Source organism: Neopsephotus bourkii, unplaced genomic scaffold (assembly GCF_033783945.1).
Source record: "Neopsephotus bourkii isolate Nb327-2 ecotype Australia unplaced genomic scaffold, CSIRO-AGI_Nbou_v1 NB_1346, whole genome shotgun sequence".
NCBI lineage: Eukaryota > Metazoa > Chordata > Aves > Psittaciformes > Psittacidae > Neopsephotus > Neopsephotus bourkii.
The window spans coordinates 4,878,789-4,901,304 of record NW_026901826.1 but is presented as its reverse complement, the minus strand read 5'-3'; the positions used below and the strand labels follow the sequence as shown (position 1 = coordinate 4,901,304).

The 22,516-nt window shown below is 39.6% G+C and overlaps 1 protein-coding gene across 4 annotated transcripts in view; it reads right to left on the bottom strand.

Moving 5' to 3' along the window:
* Window positions 1-22,516, bottom strand: part of DHRSX (dehydrogenase/reductase X-linked) — a 163,508-nt gene that overhangs the window by 105,120 nt on the left and 35,872 nt on the right. For 3 of the 4 annotated variants that reach the window (XM_061366538.1, XM_061366539.1, XM_061366540.1), the window contains exons 2-3: window positions 20,939-21,046; window positions 9,933-10,001 (exon numbers count right to left, since the gene is read on the bottom strand). In XM_061366538.1, coding sequence (XP_061222522.1) covers window positions 9,933-10,001; window positions 20,939-21,046 — 177 coding nt within the window. The remainder of the gene's footprint in view (window positions 1-9,932; window positions 10,002-20,938; window positions 21,047-22,516) is intronic. The other variant, XM_061366541.1, reaches the window with a different exon arrangement.

Below are 22,516 nucleotides of genomic sequence, written 5' to 3'. Positions count from 1 at the left end.
AAGATTTAATTTTGCATCATCTCAAAGCACAAAAATCCCAAAACAAGACTGATGGAAAGTAGGCTCGGACTCAACATGAAAGAAGTGATTTCCATAGGACATTTTGATTTTCTGGCAATTAAAAAAAAAAAGAAATAATCTGGTTTTAAACAAAATCTTTGCAAAATTCTCTTTAAAAAGAAAGAAATCCTTTATAGCATGGATTTGCAAATCAACACAAAGCATTGATAAGCAGCAGCTTATTGATTCAAGAAGATTTTAAGGTCCAGATTTAAAAAAATATTGTCTTTGATAGTACTGTAGTCTGGGTCATAAGAAACCCAGAGTGAGTTGAAGGAAAAGCCTTTTTTCTGGATTGATCTGAACACAAACGACCACTTTTGGAGTTAATCCATTCTACAGGCAGGAACACTTTCCCTGCTTTATTTTGCAGATGTTAAGTGCAAAAGCGTTTCTCTCTTTCACTAATACGCACGCCCACCAAAACAGACACATCTTCAGGAAATGCCCTGTCATCATGAAAGTTGTTCCAATTAGGGCTTTATTTTTACATATATTTTATAAAATTTTTATAAAACTATAAAAATGGGATTTTTGCATGGATTGACTTTCAAGTGTAAAATATAATCTAGGGGAAAGCCTGCAGGGGAAAGGCAGCAAAATGAACTTTTCACAAACTACCAGTTCAGAAACCCCCAGCAGTCATGACGAAGTTTTGAACAGGAGAAACTGTTTTGGGTTTTTTTCCCTTATATTGTTTTTTTTTCCTTTAATACATGCATATCTTTTCTTTTTCCCCCCAGATATGTCATCAAGTTCTGAAGGAGAAGGAATTATAGACACTGTACAGTTTAAATGAGATCCATGTTCCAGGAAGTTTAGTAGCTGTAAATTACTCAAAAAAGCTCAAGTGCATGAGCATAAGTAAGACCGGACTAGAGTAAGAGGGAATGCAGAATAACAGCAAATCTTGTCCAGAACCATGGAGATATCTCTCCCACTACAGGCCCACACATTTTCTGTGGGCAAGGATTATTTTTCAACTAGGTCAAACTAAATGTTGTAAAGATGATTTGATTTATTTTGTCTCCTCAAGTCACATCAGTTGCGTAGAGCTACTCCTTCCAAGCAGCCTGAAGTCAACAGTAATCTTGGTAAGAGGAGACAGTGGCAGACATAGTGTTAAGTCTAAATAAGGACTAAAACACAGCTGACCACTATCATGGGGAAATCATTCACATCACCTTGTCCAGAAATAGCCTCAATAAAAAAAATAAAAAATCCAAACCCAGACACGATTATCAGACATCTAATGTTTCTCATGTTAGATGTTTTGCTTAATTCAAGAGTTTACCAGTCTCCTTAGGAGTATTTCTATTTCTTCTTACAAGCAAGATTTTCTAGCACCAAGTACCAAAAAAGACTATAAAAAATGCTTTGGCATTACATGTTTCCTGCAAGCCTTTAAATAGGCTGAGAAGGATTTCAAAGTACCCATTTGTTTGCTAATTTCCATTCAGATTCTGGAAATGTGACAGAGATGTCATCAAGTAATTCTGAAAACATTTATTTGAAACTTAGATTTTAAAATTTAGGTCTCAATATAAAATATATTAGCATATGCCCTGCCTAGATAAAAATAACAAGAAGGGCAAACTGATCCAGATTTACAGGCAATATTTTCTGGCCTTTTCACAGAATATTGCTCAGTGTTGCCACAATCGCTCCCTCTGTTTCCATAGAATGCTTTTTTTTTTTTTACCTGCACAGATAGTTGGGTTTTGTTTTTTTTCCACGGCTCCAAAATTCTTCTCAAATACCCATTTCCTAAGACTGCATTATGGACAAATTATTTCTGTTTTCACCACTTTCTGTGCCCAAGAGTCTTTTTATGGGCAGTGTATGAATACCAATACAATTCCTTGAAGAGCCAGCAGTCTTACACAGTCACACACAGGAATCAATATATGCTACAGTATGGCTGGACATGTTTCATGGTTTCACGTGGATCTGGCTGTTAGAATTTCATAGACTCACAGAGTTACAGTGTGGCTGAGGCTGAAAGGCAGCTCTGGAGATTGTACAGTCTCAGCCTCTGTCCAGATGCCTTTTGAGCATCTCCCAGGATGGAGACTCTACAAACTCAGCAAATTATGCCAATATTCAATAGCCCTTATGCTAAAAAAGAAAGAGTCTTCCTAATTTTAAATGGGATTTCTTCCATTTTGGTTTGTGCCCATTGCCTCTGATCCCGTGACTGGGCACCATATGTCATATAAGAACTGCAATATCTATTCAGAGCTTTGGTCCTTTGCCATTAAAAATTGGCCCTCAAAACACAAGTTAAGCACGGATACACTAGTGTTGGCCCTTCAGAGGTGCAGAGGCTCCTCTCTGGCTGTTCTCCCTCTGGAGCCTTGCCATACTACTGCAAGGATGGAGCTGGAGACAAGTACTGCCCATGTGCTTAAGCAGATCTGTCACTTCACACGCAGGTTACACACACAGCCTGTTAAGTGCTTCAAATACAGGCTCTGTTTTTCTCATGTTTACTCCAGGCCACAAGTTCTCCTTCCTCCCAGTAGCTGGATCCCTAGTGCAGAAGCCAATAGAATTTCCACAGAAAATATTACACTTGTTATAAGCAACTTAACTTCTAAAGCCGTACATGTAACCCACAGAGGTTAGGACTACAGAAAGTAGATCTTGGAAGGGAGATATGAAAGCATTCCAGAGAGAAAACAAATTGCCTTCTTCTTGGCTTTGTCTTTCAGTGTTCGCTGGCAGTTTTCTTGAGAGCAGGCAAGGTCTGGAAATAGCCCACACAACCTGTCTGCAACTACTGCTAGAGCCAGAAAAAATAATGGCATGCTATGGGAGGTGTCAAACCCAGAAGCACCTTTATCCAGCCACTGCTTGACATCATGGCTCTATAGGCACACCAAAGAGGATCAGAATCCTGTAAAGGGTGAAATGGGAGATTTTCAAGCCTTGCTGAGGCAATTTAATTTTGAAATTCCCTTTCTCCCGATTGCCTGCAGTAGAGCACCACAATCAGCAAAATCCTAACCTTGGAGCTCCTGTCCCATTAGTCACACAAAGCTTTGGTGATTTACAGTCAGAAAATCATTTCAAGACATCCAAAAGGATCTTGTTATTCTGCCTACAGCTACACCTATGCACTTCTTTATCTCTAAATTTCAATTAGAAATAATTTAAATCTGAGAAATCATGTTTCCTAGTGGCAGAGCCTGTTAATGAAGTATGTTTCACATTTTCAGTGGAAATGGGAATTTGGGAAACTAACAGGCAGAGCTTGTGCCTGCATTATGAATACATTTTATATTAGAAAGAAAGACTTTATCTCACTATCCAAATCTGCAGCTCATCTTTAACTCTGTGAACTATATTCATATTGCTCTTAATGTCTGAATTACCACCTTGTTAACATGACAACTCAATTTCTAAGGTGTCATAAGATACACAAAAAATGGGGATTCTCCATTGTTTTAAATGTCTGTAAGCACCGAGGGGAAAAAAATCTTGTAACATGTTACACTGAAAGTCAAAAGTAGAACAAAAAAGACATGAGTAAGCAGGCTTAATGAATTTAACCATGTTTTTGCATCAAAGTATTACGTAAAACCAACAGAAAAGTAGGACAATTGATTTGCAAACTATTCACTTAAACGATTTTCTAAGAGGGCTGGGCATAACTGCTATGAGCACAGAGAAACTGTATTAGCCCCTGCATTACTTTCTTAGAATCTAGAAAGGAGTCTTCTATCCCTTGAGCGTGTGGAGGATCCAGTCCTTATAGACTTAGATTAACACATCTGATATTTTTCAAGATTCAAATATTTTCACAGGGCTTGAATATACCTGATATAAACTTAGCTGAGGCTACAGAAGGAAAAGAAATCTTAATGTTCAGGCAAGGTTCTTATATCCATCACCAAGAGACAAAGCAGAAGTGCTCTGCAGTTCCATGCAGGGACCTGCAAAGTGGCACACTGTCAGATTGAGACCTCTTTACTCATCACCCATATCACCAACCTGTCTTTCAAGATGTCTTCATAAGCCTGGCATCCAGTTGTAGAACTCTAACTTAGGGCAGTCCCTGATCTGCCAAACCTAAGCACTGGAGATAACACACCAGCATGAAAAAAGAAGCCATGTAGATGGAAACCGCACTATTATTTCTAGGAAACTCTTTAGACCAATTATATGAGTCTTTCAGCATTAGCAGTGGTAAAGAAAGGATATGCCAATGGCAGGATGTGGTAGAAGGAACAAAGAAGCCATGACAGGTCTTGCCACAAGCTCAGGATGTTATGCTTTTACACCTCAAAACTACACCATAAAAGCAAATCTGACACAAGCAAGAATAAACCCATACATGCTTACATGCACATATAGAAAACACTTCTCAACCAGAAAAATTTTTTACTATTTTTGACCATTTGGGTGATCACTTCCATAACACCACCTTTGACATACCATGTCAGAAAAAAAAAAAAAAAAAAGTCCTAGGAGACAATTTGGAACATTTTAAGAAGGCACCGGCCTTGCTGAATAGCTTTCACAACTCTGGCCCATGTGCTGGGAATACCACCACTGACTCTTGATCAAAAGCAAATCGAAAAGTTTGGGAACCCTCAGCAGCTGATTTACTCTAGCCTGCAGGGAAAGCCAATGACAGTGTGGTACAGAGCAGAGAAACGTGGGTTGTTTTGTTAAAATTGGTGCCTGACATACAGCAAACGTTAGTGGAGTTATCACCCATGAGTTATTCTGCAATTACACTTGGTGCCTATCAGCTAGATCACCCCTTCTTTGGGTAAGCTCTTCGATCTCAGACCTCTAATAACAAGGAAAGATCTTGCTCATTAGCAGATTATACTGCAAAAGGGAGCAAGCAACCTTGTTATCTCCTTATTCCCTGACTGAGCCATACATAGCACAACCATCTCAAGAGAAAGCTCTGGGAAAAAGCCAGGCTTGTTGAACGCACACGAATTGCAGTGTTTCTAAGGTGCTATCATTCCTCCTACTGCTTGGCCCATGCTGTCTTGATGTGGCTCAGACTGTAAATGACAAGATTTGGTTGCCACCGTGCTAACCTCTGCATTCCTCTGACTCCAAGGGAGAAAGTCTCTCCTTCCTTTCTCACCTGGCTTCAAATGGAAGCCTCATGAATGCTGTGGATTTAGTGCTTAGCTTTATAATTGTGGTTTTATTTGAATTGCTGCAAAAATGTTGGGTGAGATTAAACACAGGCTTTTCCTTTTGAAGAGGTCTGTGCTTAATATGACTTTTACACCCTGTTTTCTCACTAACTTTTAAATTTTTTCTCCTTTGAGTGTAGTTGCAACTCCAGCTCCTATACATTGCTCTTGTGAGAGCCTTTCCTCAGTACTATGCTAAGTGATATTCATGCATAAACTTTTGCTAATTGCTGATTCCACTGGCATTCATGAACCTATGCTGGAATGACTGTAGCTTTCATTCATGTTTATATATTAGTTTCTAACATTTGTATGCTTGTAATCATTGGGTTAAAACCAGCTTTCATTTGGAGAGATGTAAACTGAGGGTAACTGAGGAGATAAGCTATATTATGTACACAGAAAGATTTTTTGTAGTATCATTGAGAGTTGAGTTTGTCACAGAAACTTCCCAATCAATGAATAGAAGTCAGTCTGATGCAGGTCACCTCTCAGGCTAGTTCTTGTCTAAACAGAATCCAGATCAGGACCTGCAGTGCCCTTCCTGATGTGAACCTGTGCTCAGCAAGCAGGCAACCGTTGAGCACTGCCTGGAAAGCACTCTCCTGATCTAACTAATGAACACACTAGCATAGACACACCCTGGGTAAATTACAGAGACTTAGACAATTAGAATATCTCTGTGGCAATCCCTAGCCATCAACAATTTTCCCAGCCATATAATTGCTACTATTAACAACACAAGTTCCCAATTTAACAAATGGAAGCAAGATAAATGCCCACATCATTCTGGCTTCCCCCAGCTTTATGATTCAGAGCGTAGCAATCTGTTGCCCTTGGTCTTTTGGAAATAGTGGCCATTTGATAATTTCAATAACAATGCAGCACTTCTTCTGGTTGGCCCTGAATATCTGAGGCCTTTGAGTGCTTTATCATGGAAGAAGTTCTGATGTTCAAGTGAACTGGATCCATCATGCCCCAAGGACCTACACCTTATTCTCTTCCACTCTTGTGGACCCCTGTCCTTCTTCACTCTTTACGCTTAGCAACAGGCAACTCAGCACAGAGACCCAAAACCAAGAAGGACACCTAAACAGTCTGTAATCAGCAGGAAGAGGAACCAAAGAGGTTTCTGGTATAGCACTATGAGAGAGGATGGGTGGTAAGAAGAGGTGATGCGATATATTGCTTAGATTTTTTTGTGTTCTTTAGCATCACTGCCTTGTAGGGAGATGGCTGCAACTGCTTTCCTCTCCAATACCCTACCATCTTTTGGCATTGACACTGGTTTGAATGCCTCCAGCATGGGAAAAGAAGTTTCCTGCCACCCTGCATTCAAAATGTTCTCAGTCCTTTCTTCATGTCTTCCCATGCTGCTGCTGCAAAAAAAAAAAAGCATCACCTGCATGCATAGCCTTTTGATTATTAGTCTTTATTCTCCTCTGAAACTGTTAACAGCTGCTTCATAGGAATCACTTATGTACATGATTTGAAACTCACATGTCCCAGATGTGTACATTATGTCAAGCTAAACTACTTATCCTTAGATAGCAGACAGAGCCCCAGACAGACAGTGGCCAAGACACAGAAGGACCATATCACCTTAAAAACTCTGTAATTACATTACATTGTGCATTCAACAAGCCTGGCCTTTTCCCAGAGCTGTCTCTGGGGATGTTTGTACTATGTATGGCTCAGCCAGGAAATGGAGAGGACAAGGTCTCTTGCTCCCTTTTTCTGTCTAACCTGCTAACAAGCAAGGAGATTTTCTTTGTTACTAGAGATCTGAGGTCTGGATAGCAAACTGTTGGCATCCACTCATATAGTTTGTCCCCAGTAAAGGCAGGACAGCTAATATTGTCCTAATCCTTCATCATGCTGGCTGCCCAGAAATACTGCTTTGAGTAGCTCTCCTTCAAGAGTCCAGTATTTCAGATGGGAACAGTTTCTGTAAGCAGTTTTCTTCACACAGGACTGCTGCTCAGACTCAAGTGAGTCCTTTGTACAGGACAATGCATTTGTAAGTCCAAACATCCCTCAATCGGGAAAAAATTCTTGAAATCTATTTTAAGGAAATTCTTGAAATTCTCTTTCCATTTGTTTTAGGGCCAAATCTACCAGGACATGAGATTTCTAAAGCCTCAGTCATTATAACCAACTTCAGTCAACTTCACATACACTTTCAGCCTCCTCAAACTGCCAGCTGTATCCTGACAAAGTTTATAACTGAGCATTAAGGCTTACTTCATTCAGAAAAACCAAGAAAGACAGGAGTGCTAGAAAAGCCTGTGATCACATGGCTGTGAGAAAATAAGACAGACCCTGCTTTATTCAGCTTCATGCAGGTCACGTGAGGCAATTAAGTCCAAATGGTTTTGGTCTCTGTACAGAAACTTCCAGCAAATGACTTAAACAATGCAACAATTACCTTTTTCCTTTCACGATCCTTCTGACTATACCTTAATTTACGATGCTTTTAACTAGCATACATGTATCCTGAGGCTATGATGGGTGCACATTTAAGTCAAAAGATAAACCTTAATGAAGGGGGGTTTAACACAATAATTAACCTATTTTGATCATCATAACAGTAATTATGAGAGGCACAAAACCAGAATCAGATCTCAGAAGAAGCCATGAAGATCCTAAATAGGATGGACTAGCAGCACTGCACTATTATTTTGCCAAGAAATGATACATCAAAGTGGCATCAATGAATCATCATATGCTAATAGGAGCTACACCCAGTGAATCCGAGATGGAAACATTAGATGCTCTAACCTCCACCATAAACTGCAAATTATAATCACACAGCAGATAGTGTGCAATATGTCTTTTCTCATAGTTATCAAGCTACGCTCTCCTTATGCCTCCCCAACATGACTGCCCATGGGATTAAGAGAAGAAATGTAAGAACTGTAAAAACACAGGAATTTTGGCATGATATGAAAGACCCAGCTATTTTTAAGAAAACTGTTTAATTCTGTGAAGGATTATAAGCTCTCAACATGTGTCAAATAACCCAATTGGGCAATGTTGTTCTTTTAGAAAGCTTTCACCCCTCTCCCTCCAAAAGAGAAAATCCAAACACTTTCTTATGGGATTAGACACAACGGAGGCAAGACTGGCAATGAAAAAGAGCATACCCACTCTTACCTACTCTCATCCTCCCCTTAACAGGAATGACTAGTATTCTGATTTCCTGCCCAGATATTAAATCATTGCACCCATACACACATGCAGGCAGCCTGTAACTTGCAGGCAGCCCTTTTGCAATGACACATGGTGAAGAAGTCAAACAAAATGAAAGAAAATGAACATGAGCCGGCTTCAGTGTGCACTTACAGCCCAGAAAGCCAACCGTATCCTGGGCTGCATCAAAAGGAGCGTGACCAGCAGGTTGAAGGAGGTGATCCTGCCCCTTTACTATGCTCTCGTGAGACCTCACTTGGAGTATTGTGTGCAGTTCTGGTGTCCTCAGCATAAAAAGGACATGGAACTGTTGGAACAAGTCCAGAGGAGGGCCACAAGGATGATCAGGGGACTGGTGCACCTCCTGTATGAAGGTCGGCTGAGAAAGTTGGGGCTGTTCAGCCTGGAGAAGAGAAGGCTGTGTGGACACCTCACAGCAGCCTTCCAGTATCTGAAGGGGGGCTATAGGGATGCTGGGGAGGGACTCTTCATTAGGGACTGTAGTGATATAAAACTTAAACAGGGGAAGTTTAGATTGGATATAAGGGGGAAATTCTTTCCTGTTAGGGTGGTGAGGCACTGGAATAGGTTGCCCCGGGAGGTTGTGAATGCTCCACCCCTGGCAGTGTTCAAGGCCAGGTTGGACGAGGCCTTGGGTGGAATGGTGTCGTGGTTTAACCAATGCCAGATAGCTTGTTCACTCACTCCCCCCCTTCTTGCCCTCCCCCTACTCCTGGGGGAACGGAGAGGAGAATCAGAAAGAAATGCAACTCCCACGGGTTGAGATAAGAACAGTTTAGTAACTAAGGTATAACACAAATCACTACTGCTACCACCAATAATAGTAATGATAAAGGAAATAACAAGGGAAGAGAATACAACACCTCATCACCAGGCGACCGATAACTTGCTCCCCCAGCCCGACCAAGCACCGACCGATACCTCCTCCAACCCTGCAGGCCCCTCCGCCCTTCTGGGTCACTCTCCCAGTTCCCCCCTGGGCATGACGTGCTGTGGTACGGAATACTTCTTTAGTCAGTTTGGGTCAGGTGTCCTGTCTCTGCTTCCTCCTGGCTTCCCTCCTCCCTGGCAGAGCATGAGGCTCACAAAGTCCTTGGCCAAACCAAAACATCATTTTTATCAGCTTTGTTCCCAGCCCAAAAGTCAAAACACAGCACTGCACCAGCTACCAAGAAGGAGAAAAAATGACTGCTGCTGCTAAACCCAGGACACATGGTTTAGTGCGAGGTGTCCCTGCCCATGGCAGGGGGCTTAGAACTTGATAATATTAAGGTCCTTTCCAACCCTAACTATTCTATGATTCTATAAAACTGAAAACATTTTTTAAATACATCCTACTCATTTTACCCTTCATGTCAGGTCTACTTTAAGGATTAGCTTCCCCAAAGTAAAAGATGCTTAACAATACACAAAGCAGGATAATGTAAGAAAAGGTGTCAACTGAAAGAGAGGAATAAAGTGTTCCTTAAAGAAAAGGATAAAGTATGGTACCTTTTCCAGACGAAGTTTCTTCTTGTATTTTCCTCACTGCTTCTTGGCCCTCACTCTCACTGTTTCCAGCTGTTAGAATACAGAAAATGGAAAATCAGTGATGTAATCAACCTAAGGACAGCAAATATTAAACATGCTGCTGTGAAGTGCTAACCACAGTGTAAAACCAGTATGAAGTTTTAGGTGAAAAGGCACTGTCAGGTAGAAGATATTTTGACAAAGGCTGTACAAACGCACTGCTGTTCACACGAGTTCTTCCTCCTTATCTCATTTATTCATACAAGATAGGACCAGCTTTTGTGACATTCAGCTTAGGTAAATAGTGACATTTGTTTGTCAATTTTCATAATAACTTATATCAAAGGAAAAAACAGAAGCACAAACAAAATATTGTGCTTGGTAGTACAAGTTAACTTTTTAAAAAGAAGTTTCACATTCTATTTATCCATCCACAAACAAATTCCATAGCATGACACATCAAAATACCTATTGTTTATTATCCAAATTTGATATAAAGAATGATATCTCTTACAAACTTTATGAAGGTGCCTTTTTCTTTTCCTGATAATATAAACCTCTGCCTTGGTTTCTGTCATGGTTTAACCCCAGCCAGTAACTAAGTACCATGCAGCTGCTCACTCACTCCTCCCAACCCACTGCGGGATGGGGAGAGAACTGGATAAAGTTAAAACCCTCAGGTTGAGATAAAACCAGATTTTAATAATGTAAATAAAAGTAAAGTATTATAATAATAACAAGAGGGAAAAGAGAGAGATAAATAAAACCCAAGAAACACAAGTGATGCACAGTACAACTGCTCACCACTCACTAACTGATGCTCAGCCTGACCCGAGCAGTGATCAGCCTGTGCTGGCCAACTACCCCCAGTTTATATATTGGGCATGACGTGCTGTGGTACGGAATACCCCTTTGGCTAGTTTGGGTCAGGTGTCCTGTCTCTGCTTCCTCCCCACTTCCTGTACCCCTCCTCACTGGCAGAGCATGAGAGACTGAAAAGTCCATGATTAGGGTAAGCATACTTGGCAACAACTGAAACACTGGTGTTACCAGCATTGTTCTCAGACTGAAGCCAAAACACAGCACTGACTGATTCCCCAACCCTGGACGCTTTCAAGATTTGGCTTGACAGCATGCTGGGACATCTATTCTAGGTCATGCTTGCCTATAAGGGTTGGAACAGACCATCCTGAAGATCCCTTCCAACCTGGTATTCTATGATTTTATGACACTGTACCAGCTACTAAGAAAACATTAACTATCCCAGCAGAAACCAGGACAGTTTCTATACAGGCTTTATCTTAAGCCACTTTACAAGCGTTCTGTCCTCCCATTCATTTGTTAGCTATGCAGCCACAATTTCAGGTTTCCCACATTTTTTCTCACTTTTTTTTTTTTTTTTTTTTTTAGTAACAGTGAATCAGTTCTATCAAAGAGAAGGAAAGAATCACATCACAGAGTAAGCTGAATTTGGAAGTGACCTCAGGAGGTCATCTAGTTCAGCTTCCTGCTCACAGTAGTTGGTATCTGCTTGTATTTACCTTAAGATGTTAGAACATGCTTTATATCAAGCTGGATTCATTTGATCCCACAGAGAATATGTTCAAAAAGTGGGAGTAAGCCCTTTGAGAAAGACCATGCCATCCATCAGTTGCACTAGATAAAGGCTCAGAGCAGTGAATGGAGATTTTTGGGACAACCTGACCACTTTGAGGAGGTAGGTTAATATTCTTTTGAGGATGGAGATTTTGCTGTGCTTCAGCAGTAAAAAACAATGATCTGCAACACATCTTTGTTTCCACGATATACAAGAAGACACAATATTTGCATAAGTGTGACCAGAACAAAGACACTCAGCATTTCAGATACAGGAGAGAAAATAATACCTAAAACCTAGAGTCATACTGGCCTATAACTGTTCTCTATAAATTCCATTAACTAGGGAATTACATTGATCAGACTGACTAAGAAAGAAAGAAAAGGAAAAAAAAAAAACCCGAACAACCAAACAAACACAAAACTCCCCAAACCAACCAACCAAACAAACAATACCAAGGAGACATTTGCAGTACTTTCTCTTGCTGTTGCTTATTTTCCCCTTTAAATCAGCCTTGTACAGACCAGAAACATTCAGCTTGATGCTAATTTGTACATATAGATGCAGCATCCACAAACATACCCTCCAGTGAAACCGCCATTTCTGGGGAAATCTGTGCACAGGGGTTGTGGGCAAGAGATCAGTTTTCCTCATTGTTTCACCTCAAGTGATGTACTACAGTAAGATTTCAAACTCAGTGTGTTATCGCACCAGATAGAGTTAGCGTAGAAACAAAAACACTTAAGTGCCAATTCTGTGAAGGTCTTACTTGATTCCTCTTTCATTCAGCACTCTTGATGCAGACAACGGGCTTATTAAAGCCTCCTGTGTCTTGACTCTCAGTATGTTCACTTAATTTGCTCTTTTAAAAGAGCTTGTGTTCACAACAAATTTTAATTTGCTTTATTTTGCTGTTATATAAATGGTTATTCATTAAAGCCCAGTGCTTTCCAAAAGAGCTCATTTTATTCATATTTGCATATTTTTCACTCTAGACCACTGGGAAAAAAATAATTATTTTGCTGAACAGTCACTTCAGTTGTCTGTTTCCAGCCTGATTCAAGAGAGTTTGAAAAGCAGATTTGGAAACTTGGAGGATCTCAGAATTGAAACAGCCTCACTAAAAGCTGCTACTGTAATAGAGGCTTTTGAAATACTTCTTTCAAAGAAAATCCTGTAAGAAAGAATAAATGGACAAATGACACTGAACACTGAACAAATGAGCAAAATCCTTACATAAAGTTCAAAGACACATATGTTAGAAAGATACGATAATACTGTGAGAGTAATCTACACTTCTAAGTTAGCTTAAGGAAACCAGCATCCCCTTGCTGAGGATGGGTGGGAGAAGAAACGGCCATTGCACTGTTGTACTGCCTCTCTTCTGGTACATCCTTCTGGGATCCTCTATGAAAAGTGAGTGGTAGGCATGAAAGAGAACAGCCTCCTTTTATTCAGAATTAAAAAAAAAACCCTCTTTTTTTTATTAAAAATTAAAAAAAACCCAAACTTTTAAGTCACCAAACTAAAACAATCAGGTTTAGGTTGGGAAAAATGTATAATAGTTTGTGTCTTCTTGATGAAGATGAGTCACTAAATGGCACAACCTTCAAGTACAATGGAGCACAGCACTCAAAACTAAGGAAGGGGACAGTTTACTATATGAGGATTAAATCCTTACCATCAGGTGGTTTAGATCCTCAATAGTACATTTGTAGCGATTCTTTAAAAAACTTTGTGATGCACAGGAGAATCCTTCAACTGGACTTTTTGACAATTCACCATATTTTTCATAGGTTCAACACACCAGAATTTACCCATTTTAAATGCTATACCATCTGTGGCATAAGATTTGCCTACTCTGAATTCAAGTGGTTTGGACGGATGAATAGGAACGAGAAGAGAGACCATGTGTTTTATGCAGTAAGGGAATCTGAGAAAGCTTTGAGAAAAAGGGATTCAATATCTTCAGAGTTTAGATCATCAAAGTACCCAAAACCATAATAATCGTGCTTTTCCTGCTAGTTTAAAGCGCCTATTGGGAAAACAAAATAGATACAGTTGTCTCAAGACTGTTTATGCAAGCTCTTCAGTGCCCTGTCTGATGTTTTTCTTTTTAGTCCCTACAGAACAGTGAAAAAGTAAGGTGAGACTGATTCAATAACATTCCTGAATACAACCAATTCTTAAAATAAAACTAATAACATTCAAGTCTGAATTGATTCATTTGTACAAAATGTCATTTTAATGGCATGAAAAAATCTAATTCCTACTAATACTGAAACTCCTGTTGAAAACAAACAAACAAAAAAATGGAAAATAGATTTAATAGAAGTGTTAGTGAAAAACATTGACTCTCCTCTTCAACATTCATCTACACAAACACCGCAAGTCAAAGCATGTCAATCTAAAGCTGCCACAGAAGTATATATAAAAATTCTTATCAGCAGCAATAGGCTTTGGATCTTATCCTAAAGGTCAGGCGCTGCCATCTTAATCACTTAAGTAGATCCTAACTCTGAACGTTATTTCAGGGATTTCAACAGAATTATCACAGAAGATTGCTCAGCCTGAACAAGGATGGCAAAACCACAGATCCTAGAAATCCAGCACAGCTGGGAAACATTCACACTATCACTAGTCAAGGGGTCCTGATACGTCTGTATTATACTCTTTACACAGTATTTTTCATTTCTTTGAATGTGAAAATCTCTCCAAAAGAGTAATTGACACTTATGCTCAAAATTGATCCTGATAAAAAAATCAAGATATTTTCCAGTTGCTCTTTGCAAAAATAAGGATTTGCAATCTTTACCTTTCAAGGGAACATACTGCAGGGCATTATAAAGAAATTTATAATAGCCTATGAAGAATGATACAGCCTGCAAACTGAAGGTTGCCTGAAGAGAATAAACCCACAAATCCAAAAAGCCTTAGCTTACCAGAGGTAGCAGGTGGAGAATTTCCTGACTATCAGCTAAATAACATAAAAGCGAAACACAGATCAAACCTTTTTGAGACCACAGGATCACAGAATCTTTTGGGTTTGAAAAGACCTTAAAGCTCATCCAGTTCCAACCACCTGCCATAGGCAAGGACACCTTCCACTAGACCAGGTTGCTCAAAGCGCCGTCCAACCTGGCCTTGAACAATGCCAATGATGGGGCAGCCACAGCTTCTCTAGGCAACCTGTGCCAGGGCCTCACCACACTCACAGTAAAGAACACCAAGAAGATGCAAACCACTCAGGTTGTGATGGTCCAGAGACAAACCAACCCCTCCAGCCTGGAACCCAAGAGACACACCGAGCACTGAAGCACCCCTCAGCCTGCAACAAACCCCACTGCAGGCGATCCAGAAAAGTGAAGATGGGGTGATCTGCCTGGTGGCAGGTCAGCCGCGCAGGTACATCAGCTCCCAGTCCCTCCCTCTCCCCAGCCTCAACCCCCTCATTCACCTGGGGAACTCTACCTGAGATAAACGCTCATCTCTTGACTTATTTAGCTATAATTATGTATCAGATAATCCCTGAAATGATGAACCACTTTACAGGGTTCACAGCCTGCCCCATGGCATACCCCACTCCCTCTGATCACTTATAAAGTTTATAACTGATGCCTCTAAACTCTAATGCATATGTGTCTTACCAGGAGAAGCTTGGTGGTATGGTAATAAATCCTGTATAAATTTATACCATTTGACTAAGGAGTGGCAGAGGGTAATGGTTAGGTGGTTTTATGCAGCAGAATATAAAGAAGACTCCAAATGGAAATCTGAATTAAGGTACCTCCTCAGAGTAGCATAATCCTCATTACAATTGAAAGGGAATTGATTTCATCAGCATGCCAGCCTGAAGACAGGGCTTGCAAGGCCACCCAAAGCCTCAAGAGAAAACCAAAATCCTATCAGTTGATGTTATGTGGATTATGATTTTGCGAATGCATGTGGCACAACAAATATCATATGCCTGAGAGACGAATGACTGCCCCAGAATTCTCTGAGGATGAGAAATTTGAACTCAGTACAATGAGTATTTTCTAAAGGAATCTGTAATGTCTTCAATAAAAAGGAAGAAAAAAACCCTTGTTTAGAACAAAAGAAATATAGATCTTGGGGTTTATCCATAAAAATTTCAAGACATTAGTTATTCAATAAAGCTAGGTATAAGGATGTGACCTAAGGATGAGGAAGTGATACAGAGCTTCTTTATATCTACAGATACCACACATCTTTTGTCAGTTTGCAAAGAGAAAATATATTACCATTCTTGCCCTAGGTTTTGGCAACCCACTTGTTCCAACGAGAAGTTAAGAACGACCCTGTTTATCAAACTCAAGATACACCTACACAAGTGCCCTGTTCCCAACAATAACCTGGAGCAGGTGCTTAAAGGGAAGGTGTGCCAGCATAAGAGTGGCATTTTCCAATACATCCCCCCTGCCAGTAGCAAGAAGTTGCAGGAATTTCCTGAATCAAAGGTCACACCTAGCCTCTCAATGAACCTATCCTCCACTGCTATCTAATCAGACTTTCAATTCATTCAAGCGCTTGGCTGCCAAAGGGGTCTGGGACAACAGGCTCTGTGACTTAACGACACAATTAATTACATTAAAATGTTGTAGTTCAGTACTTTGTTTTTGTTTGGGTTTGGGTTGGGTTTGCTTTTGTTTGTTTGTTTTTATTTATTTTAATTTGTTTGATGTTCTGTATTTTGTGTACAATAAGACAGGGAATAGCCACTTCTCATCCACTTTCTTTATACCATTCTTAATATCACACCTCAGTCATCTGTTTGCAAGTGGAAGAACCTCTGTTTATTAGCCCCACCAGCCCCGCTTTGCACAGGGCCATCTCACCCCCCTCACCATCCTTCTTGTGTTTTTTCCAGATCTTCCAGGCTCCTTAGAGCAGAAATTGGGGATTAGAGTGTTTGACAAAATTCTAACAGATTTGGAAGACTGTGTGTGTGGCTGTGTGTGCATGTATAACGTATAAATAACAAACAGCGCTGTAAGTAGAGTTTTCAAAACCCTGATTACAGTGTACCGATACGTTAGAAACTGAACCAAATGACAATTATAAGGCAGTCTGCATGGATTTTCTTCATGCTCATATCAGCAAAAGGAAACTATCACCCACTTCTAAAAGGCTGGTAACATTTTGACACCTCCTGAATAACTCTATGACTCACTCAGACCTAACAAAGCTTAGATTAAATTATGAAGAAAAATACTTTTCTAGAAAAAATATAACTCGAGCATCTCACACATCTATGTACAGTGAGAAAAGACTATTAAACTGTCTCATATAAATTGTCAGTAATTGAAATCAAATCAAACTGTCTTTGAAAATGAACAATTGCACCATCTTGATAGGGTTTAATTATCCTTCTAAAATCACTTTGTATTATTATACAATATACGAATTTTCTGATTTATAGTGCAGAGAGTCCAGCTTGAAAATTGGAAACTAATGTGAATGAAAGAGATGACAGAAATATCTACTGTTGGTATCCTGCAGGGCCTACAGAGGTCATGCAGCAGTGCCAAGTCTGGTGATGGAACTACATTTAGTTATGCCAAAATTGCATGTCTCAAATAAGTCACTTGAATATATGTATATACATATATGTACATATAATGGCACTGGTTCCTTCAGAATGTGAGCCTGTCTTAGAAAATCGTGATGCTGATGTACTCAGACAAAAAGATTGATTACACTGTCCTGAACCTGGTGTTTCATAACAAGCAGCATATGTGTAACACTGTCAAGCTGGACTTCTTCATTCACCATTATCAAACAGTATTACCAAAGCTCCAATATTAGATATTCTCAGACATTCTTTTCTGGACCTTTATTAACACACTGACAAAAAAAAAAAAAAAAAAAAAAAAAAAAGGAAAAATCGAACAGAAGCTTTCTTCTTTAAAGTCAACAATTTTAACATGCACTCACAGAATCCTCTTAAAATTAAACCCCAGTGATGAAGGATGGAAGGAATATGAAGAGTTTACACTTCTAATCAGTTTAAATTCAGACTCACAAAACTGTGGCCAGCACTGTGAACCAGAGCTGAACCTACTGGGTTTTATGAGAAGGATCTCTTGATTTTCAATGTTGTATTTACTTATAAGTCCACACAAAACACCATCTTCAATATCAGTCACTAGTCAGTAGGCACGAAAACCTGTGTGTCATTTACCTTCTTGCTCTGAAAATAAAATTGCAAGATTATTTATCAAGTAGTAAACTGAACAGGAGGAAGCAGGAGCTCCTGGTGTGTCTTGACTCTGAAGACTCACCACTGGCAGTAGCTTTCTCTACCAGGGTTCTACTGTCTGTCATAAGATATTCCTAAAGCAAAAGCTTTTCTGACTGCCCATAATCTTACCACAGCCTGACAAAAAGTCTCAATGAAATACCTCAAACAAACCCTTAGAAAATGACTTTCATCATATCAACATACATGCCAACCTTTTTCCCAGCGACAGCTGAAGGCAGGGCAAGCAGAACTTGCAGAGGTGCAAGAATGGTATCTTATACACCAGTGCTGTGACTGGAAACAAAGAAGCTTTAAAAGCACTGTGCAACTGCTTGCTGAAAAAGTGAGCACACTGCCTTTTCATACAGTGCCCATTCATGTTCCACAAGGTAACATGCGTTTTATTTGGCTGTTTTCCTCATTCCATTGGCAGACTGGATTTAAAAGTAAGTTACTTCAAAGATTTACTCCTCTAAAATGTCAAATGGACTTTGACATCATAGATGGTGAATCATTTTCACATCAGACATTCAGGTCTGACTCATTTGTCTGACGCAGGGATTTCATTCTTTTGTTGCTTAAGTCCCTTTAGTGAGAAAGAAGCACTCAGTGAACTGCCAAGACTGACTGTGAGCTACACTAGTCTCCCTTGAAAGCCCAAATTCTCCTAACATCCACGCTTTCACATAAGTTCATGTCTATATACAAACACAGGGTGAAAACGCTTCTAGGGTAGAAAGCTTGAGCACACTTGCTGTCTTATTTGAAGCTTAAATCTTTGCTTGCATGGCCTCAAGATGAATGTGCTAATGCATGCCAATGTGCCAGCAGGTATTTTAAGCATACTCTGGACACTTAAGGCCAACAGTTAGCAACAAGGATGGAAGGTCATTGCATTTAATGTGCTTTTGAGACTGTTTTAATCTTGCAGCTGGAACAAAGCCTGAGACTATCCATTCTACTGACAGGGCTTCTTTGCTCTGAAGAATTTCACAGGCAAAGAAGATGGCTGTGACTCATAGGGCTCAGCGTTTAGGTCAGAGTTTGCCTGGAAGAACTGAATCAGTTGAAAATCTTACTCATCAAATGCTTCCTATAATTAGTTTCATTAATTTACATCTGTAGAGATTCGTAATGCAAATGTTAAGGTTGGTACAATTGAAGAGTGAATGGATGTGTGTGTATCTGTAAGCACCAGAAGAAAAAGCAGAGCAAAGAGTTAAAAGAATGCCCCTTATTGAAAATAAAGGACATGTTTCCAGGCTACAGAACAGAGGGCTTGTCAGCAGATGACTATGCACTCTGCCACCCAGAGGATAACATCCAGGTTCTGGAATATCACCCATGCCATTACTTTTCCTGTTAATCCACCCAGAAAATAGTCTATAGACATAGCTTACATACTCCAGATAAGGAAAAATACACCAAGAAGCTGATGACTCCTAAAAACTAAAAAAAATCTGTCCATAAACTAGCCTGCCATTTCCAATCAGGAAGAACCACAGAGTCAGGATAAGAACTCAGTAGCTGTTGTACCTTTTCCCATGCTGCTCACAAGGGAGTATAGGTGTATGTGTGAATGAGATCTATGAGTGGGTGATTGTGAGTAGAAAAAAAATATCAACTTATTCAGAGATTTTGTAATTAAATGTCACATTTCCTTTCCTAAAGATCTCACATTTGATTTTGTAACATGAAATACCCTAAACCCTAACTGGTATAAAAGAAATCTTAAAAAAAGCAGCAAAGTTCTATGCTTCCATGACCATATGCAAAGAGAAGAAAATTGGCCTTTTTGTTTTCCCAACAAGTACATTTTTGCAGTCCACCTTAAACATGAGAAGACACTTCTTTACTGAAATATTAATGCTGACATCATTAGCTACATCTAACTATGTTAGCTACATCTAGCATCTAGCTACATAGAGCAGCATCTGCTTGCATTTTGTAGATGCTTGGTTTTGACACATCTATTAAAATAAGTGGCACTTTGCATTACACCTGTATAATATCAGGGCAATTCCATCAGCGTTACTGATGCACTAGACTAAAAATACATGTGCACTGTGCTCTTGTTTCTTGTTTGGTGTGTTACGATTTTTTTTAAAGACATGTATACAAAACCTTAGAGAGAGCACATTCTGTATAAATTCTGTATAAAAGCTAAATAAAACAGCATCACCAGCTTGCTAATGTATTATGAAATACCAACCTTTAGTGATCTTACCATGCAAACGTTACAATGTTTTAGGTAAAAATCTAGTTAAAGAAAGATGAAGCCAGCAAAAGGTAGAATTTTAAATGTATTTAAGATGTTACATGCAAACTTACTAGAGATATTAGAATATATTAGATATATTTAATATATTATATATATTAAAAACCATGGAAAAAGTTTCACTAATATTGTCTGTAATACAGAGATGTAATTGTGCACTCAGGACATTTGTGGAGTTCCTACAGGAACTCACCTAACCTAACTTCAGATGTCTTGGTCTAACACAGCCACCTTATTATAAAATTATTGTCAGTGGAGAGAAACAGGCACCCCCAGAAGGTGAGTTGTCCAGCCCACCTCAGACTGACACAAATTAACCGCCCAGGGTATTTATTTCCTTGCCTTGCCTACAAAGGCCACCAACAGCGACAAACTGAGATGTAAATGTTCAATTTGTACATGGAAGAAATTCTCAGGGCTTCTCCTGCTCTTATAACACAAATCATCCCCCACTGTGACTGGAATATTCAAGGCTTTCATTAGTTTTCCTCTTAATGAACATGCGGACCCTAACACTGGAGTCCATCCTCAGTAACAAGATAATGAATATTTTTTAAATACACATACTTTTAAGATTTTTTCATTACCTTATTGTTTACTTCTTATATAAGTAAATAATGTAACCCAATTCTTCCAAGTTCAGCAGTAAAAGAAAAAACAAACAACCAATCATCTACTTTTCTTGAAGGCCTTGCAAAACAAAACATAAATCAAATCTTTATTTGATCTAAATGCTAGCAAATCCCTCACGCTGCCATATCTCTACTCACACTGGAAAGAAAATACTCCCTAAGAGAAAAAAATAGTTATTCTCTGAGGCAAAAAATATATTAATAAACCAATCACTTTACCTATTATAACGTGCATGCCAAGCCTTGCCAAATGCTTCACAGTTTGGTAACCAATTCCTTTAGCACCTCCAGTCACTATAGCAACCTTTCCATTTTGCGTAGGGAAAACTGTATGACGAAAAAGAAATAACACAAGTTTAGTTCACAATAGTAACACTATAAAGAAGCTAAGATGCATTTTAAAGAGGTGTACACTCAGCAGACTACTCAAGCCAGGCTAGTAAAAAATGTCAGAAACAAACTCTGCATAGAAATAAAAACTAGTGAGCATCCACCATTATTTACTGCACTATGATTTTCCAGTATTACAAGTTCAGGAAAGACTTGACTTCAGGAAAGATGACACGAAAGACAAACGCTCAAATCAGAAAGTTTTTTGTTTCTATTTGCGTGCATTTCGTCATCCTGCAGTAAAATGCCCTTTAAATTGTTCACCTTAACTTTGTTACAGAGCAAGGTGACTGCTGATACAAGTTAGCTCAGAGATGGTTTACTCCATGCGCACAGGGAAACAACCTCAATCAGCAGCATGATATTCTGAAAACTTCTTGAATGAGGAAAAGTGAAGGAGAGGCCTCTACCCGTAACATGGGAGAAACAGCAAAGAGCTCAGTTAAAGATGATGTATCTAAAGGGCAGGAGCCAAATATTGTAATTTACCTGCATAACTGAGCACTCTCCCTGTAGAAAATCATAGAATAATGGAATCAGCTGGGTTGGAAAAGACCTTTAGGATCATCAACTCCAGTCCTGGCCCCCATAGAAAGGAGGGGGCATTTTTTTGCATGAAAAAAACCAACTGCTTTTCCCAACCCTCTCCCACAAAAGCTAGCATCCCCAGTACCCCAACAAGCACCCCTTGGCCCAGGGCAACACAACAGCCAGTGGGTAGGGCACACTCTCCAAGCTCTCTCTGCTAGGGGCTATAGCTTGTGTATCCTGAATTCCCAGTCAGCCCTTAGACCCCCAAGTGAGCTATAAAGAGGCTGGGATGGTTCTGGCAGAGTGGCCGCCATCCCAACTGCAGGCTGCCTAATGCACCCCTGCAAGACGGAGGGAGACCTCCCTCAAGAGGAGAGCAAAAGCATTTTAATGTAACTGCTCAGAGGAGGCATGAATTAGGCCAAATATCAAACATGAGCTTTTGATGAGGTGGTGAATCTTTCATGTGAAGCACTGAGTGTTTTCAGGTGTCCAAGGTGAATTTCTGTTTGGTTTTTAAAAGAAGCTGCTAGGTATTTGGAGAAGTAAAACGGTGCCGAGTCTTTCACTTTACCATGGTGCGGTGTCCGTAGGCAATGTTATAAATAACAAATGTTAAAAAGATGTCGGCTTTTATCTATCAAAGGACTTTCTATTTTGATTTCTAGGTTTTTGAGGGGATTGCTTTGTTGTACAACACTAGCTCATATTTTATATTGTTATAAAACACAGAACTAGTGCTGATACAAGCTGGTTTCTTCACAGCAACTTCAAAAAGGACCCAGATTTTACCTTTTTGAAATGCACAGTTCTTTCCAGCACAATTCAACATGAATTTCTGCTCTCTTCAGGTAACAACAGGATTCTTCCCATCCA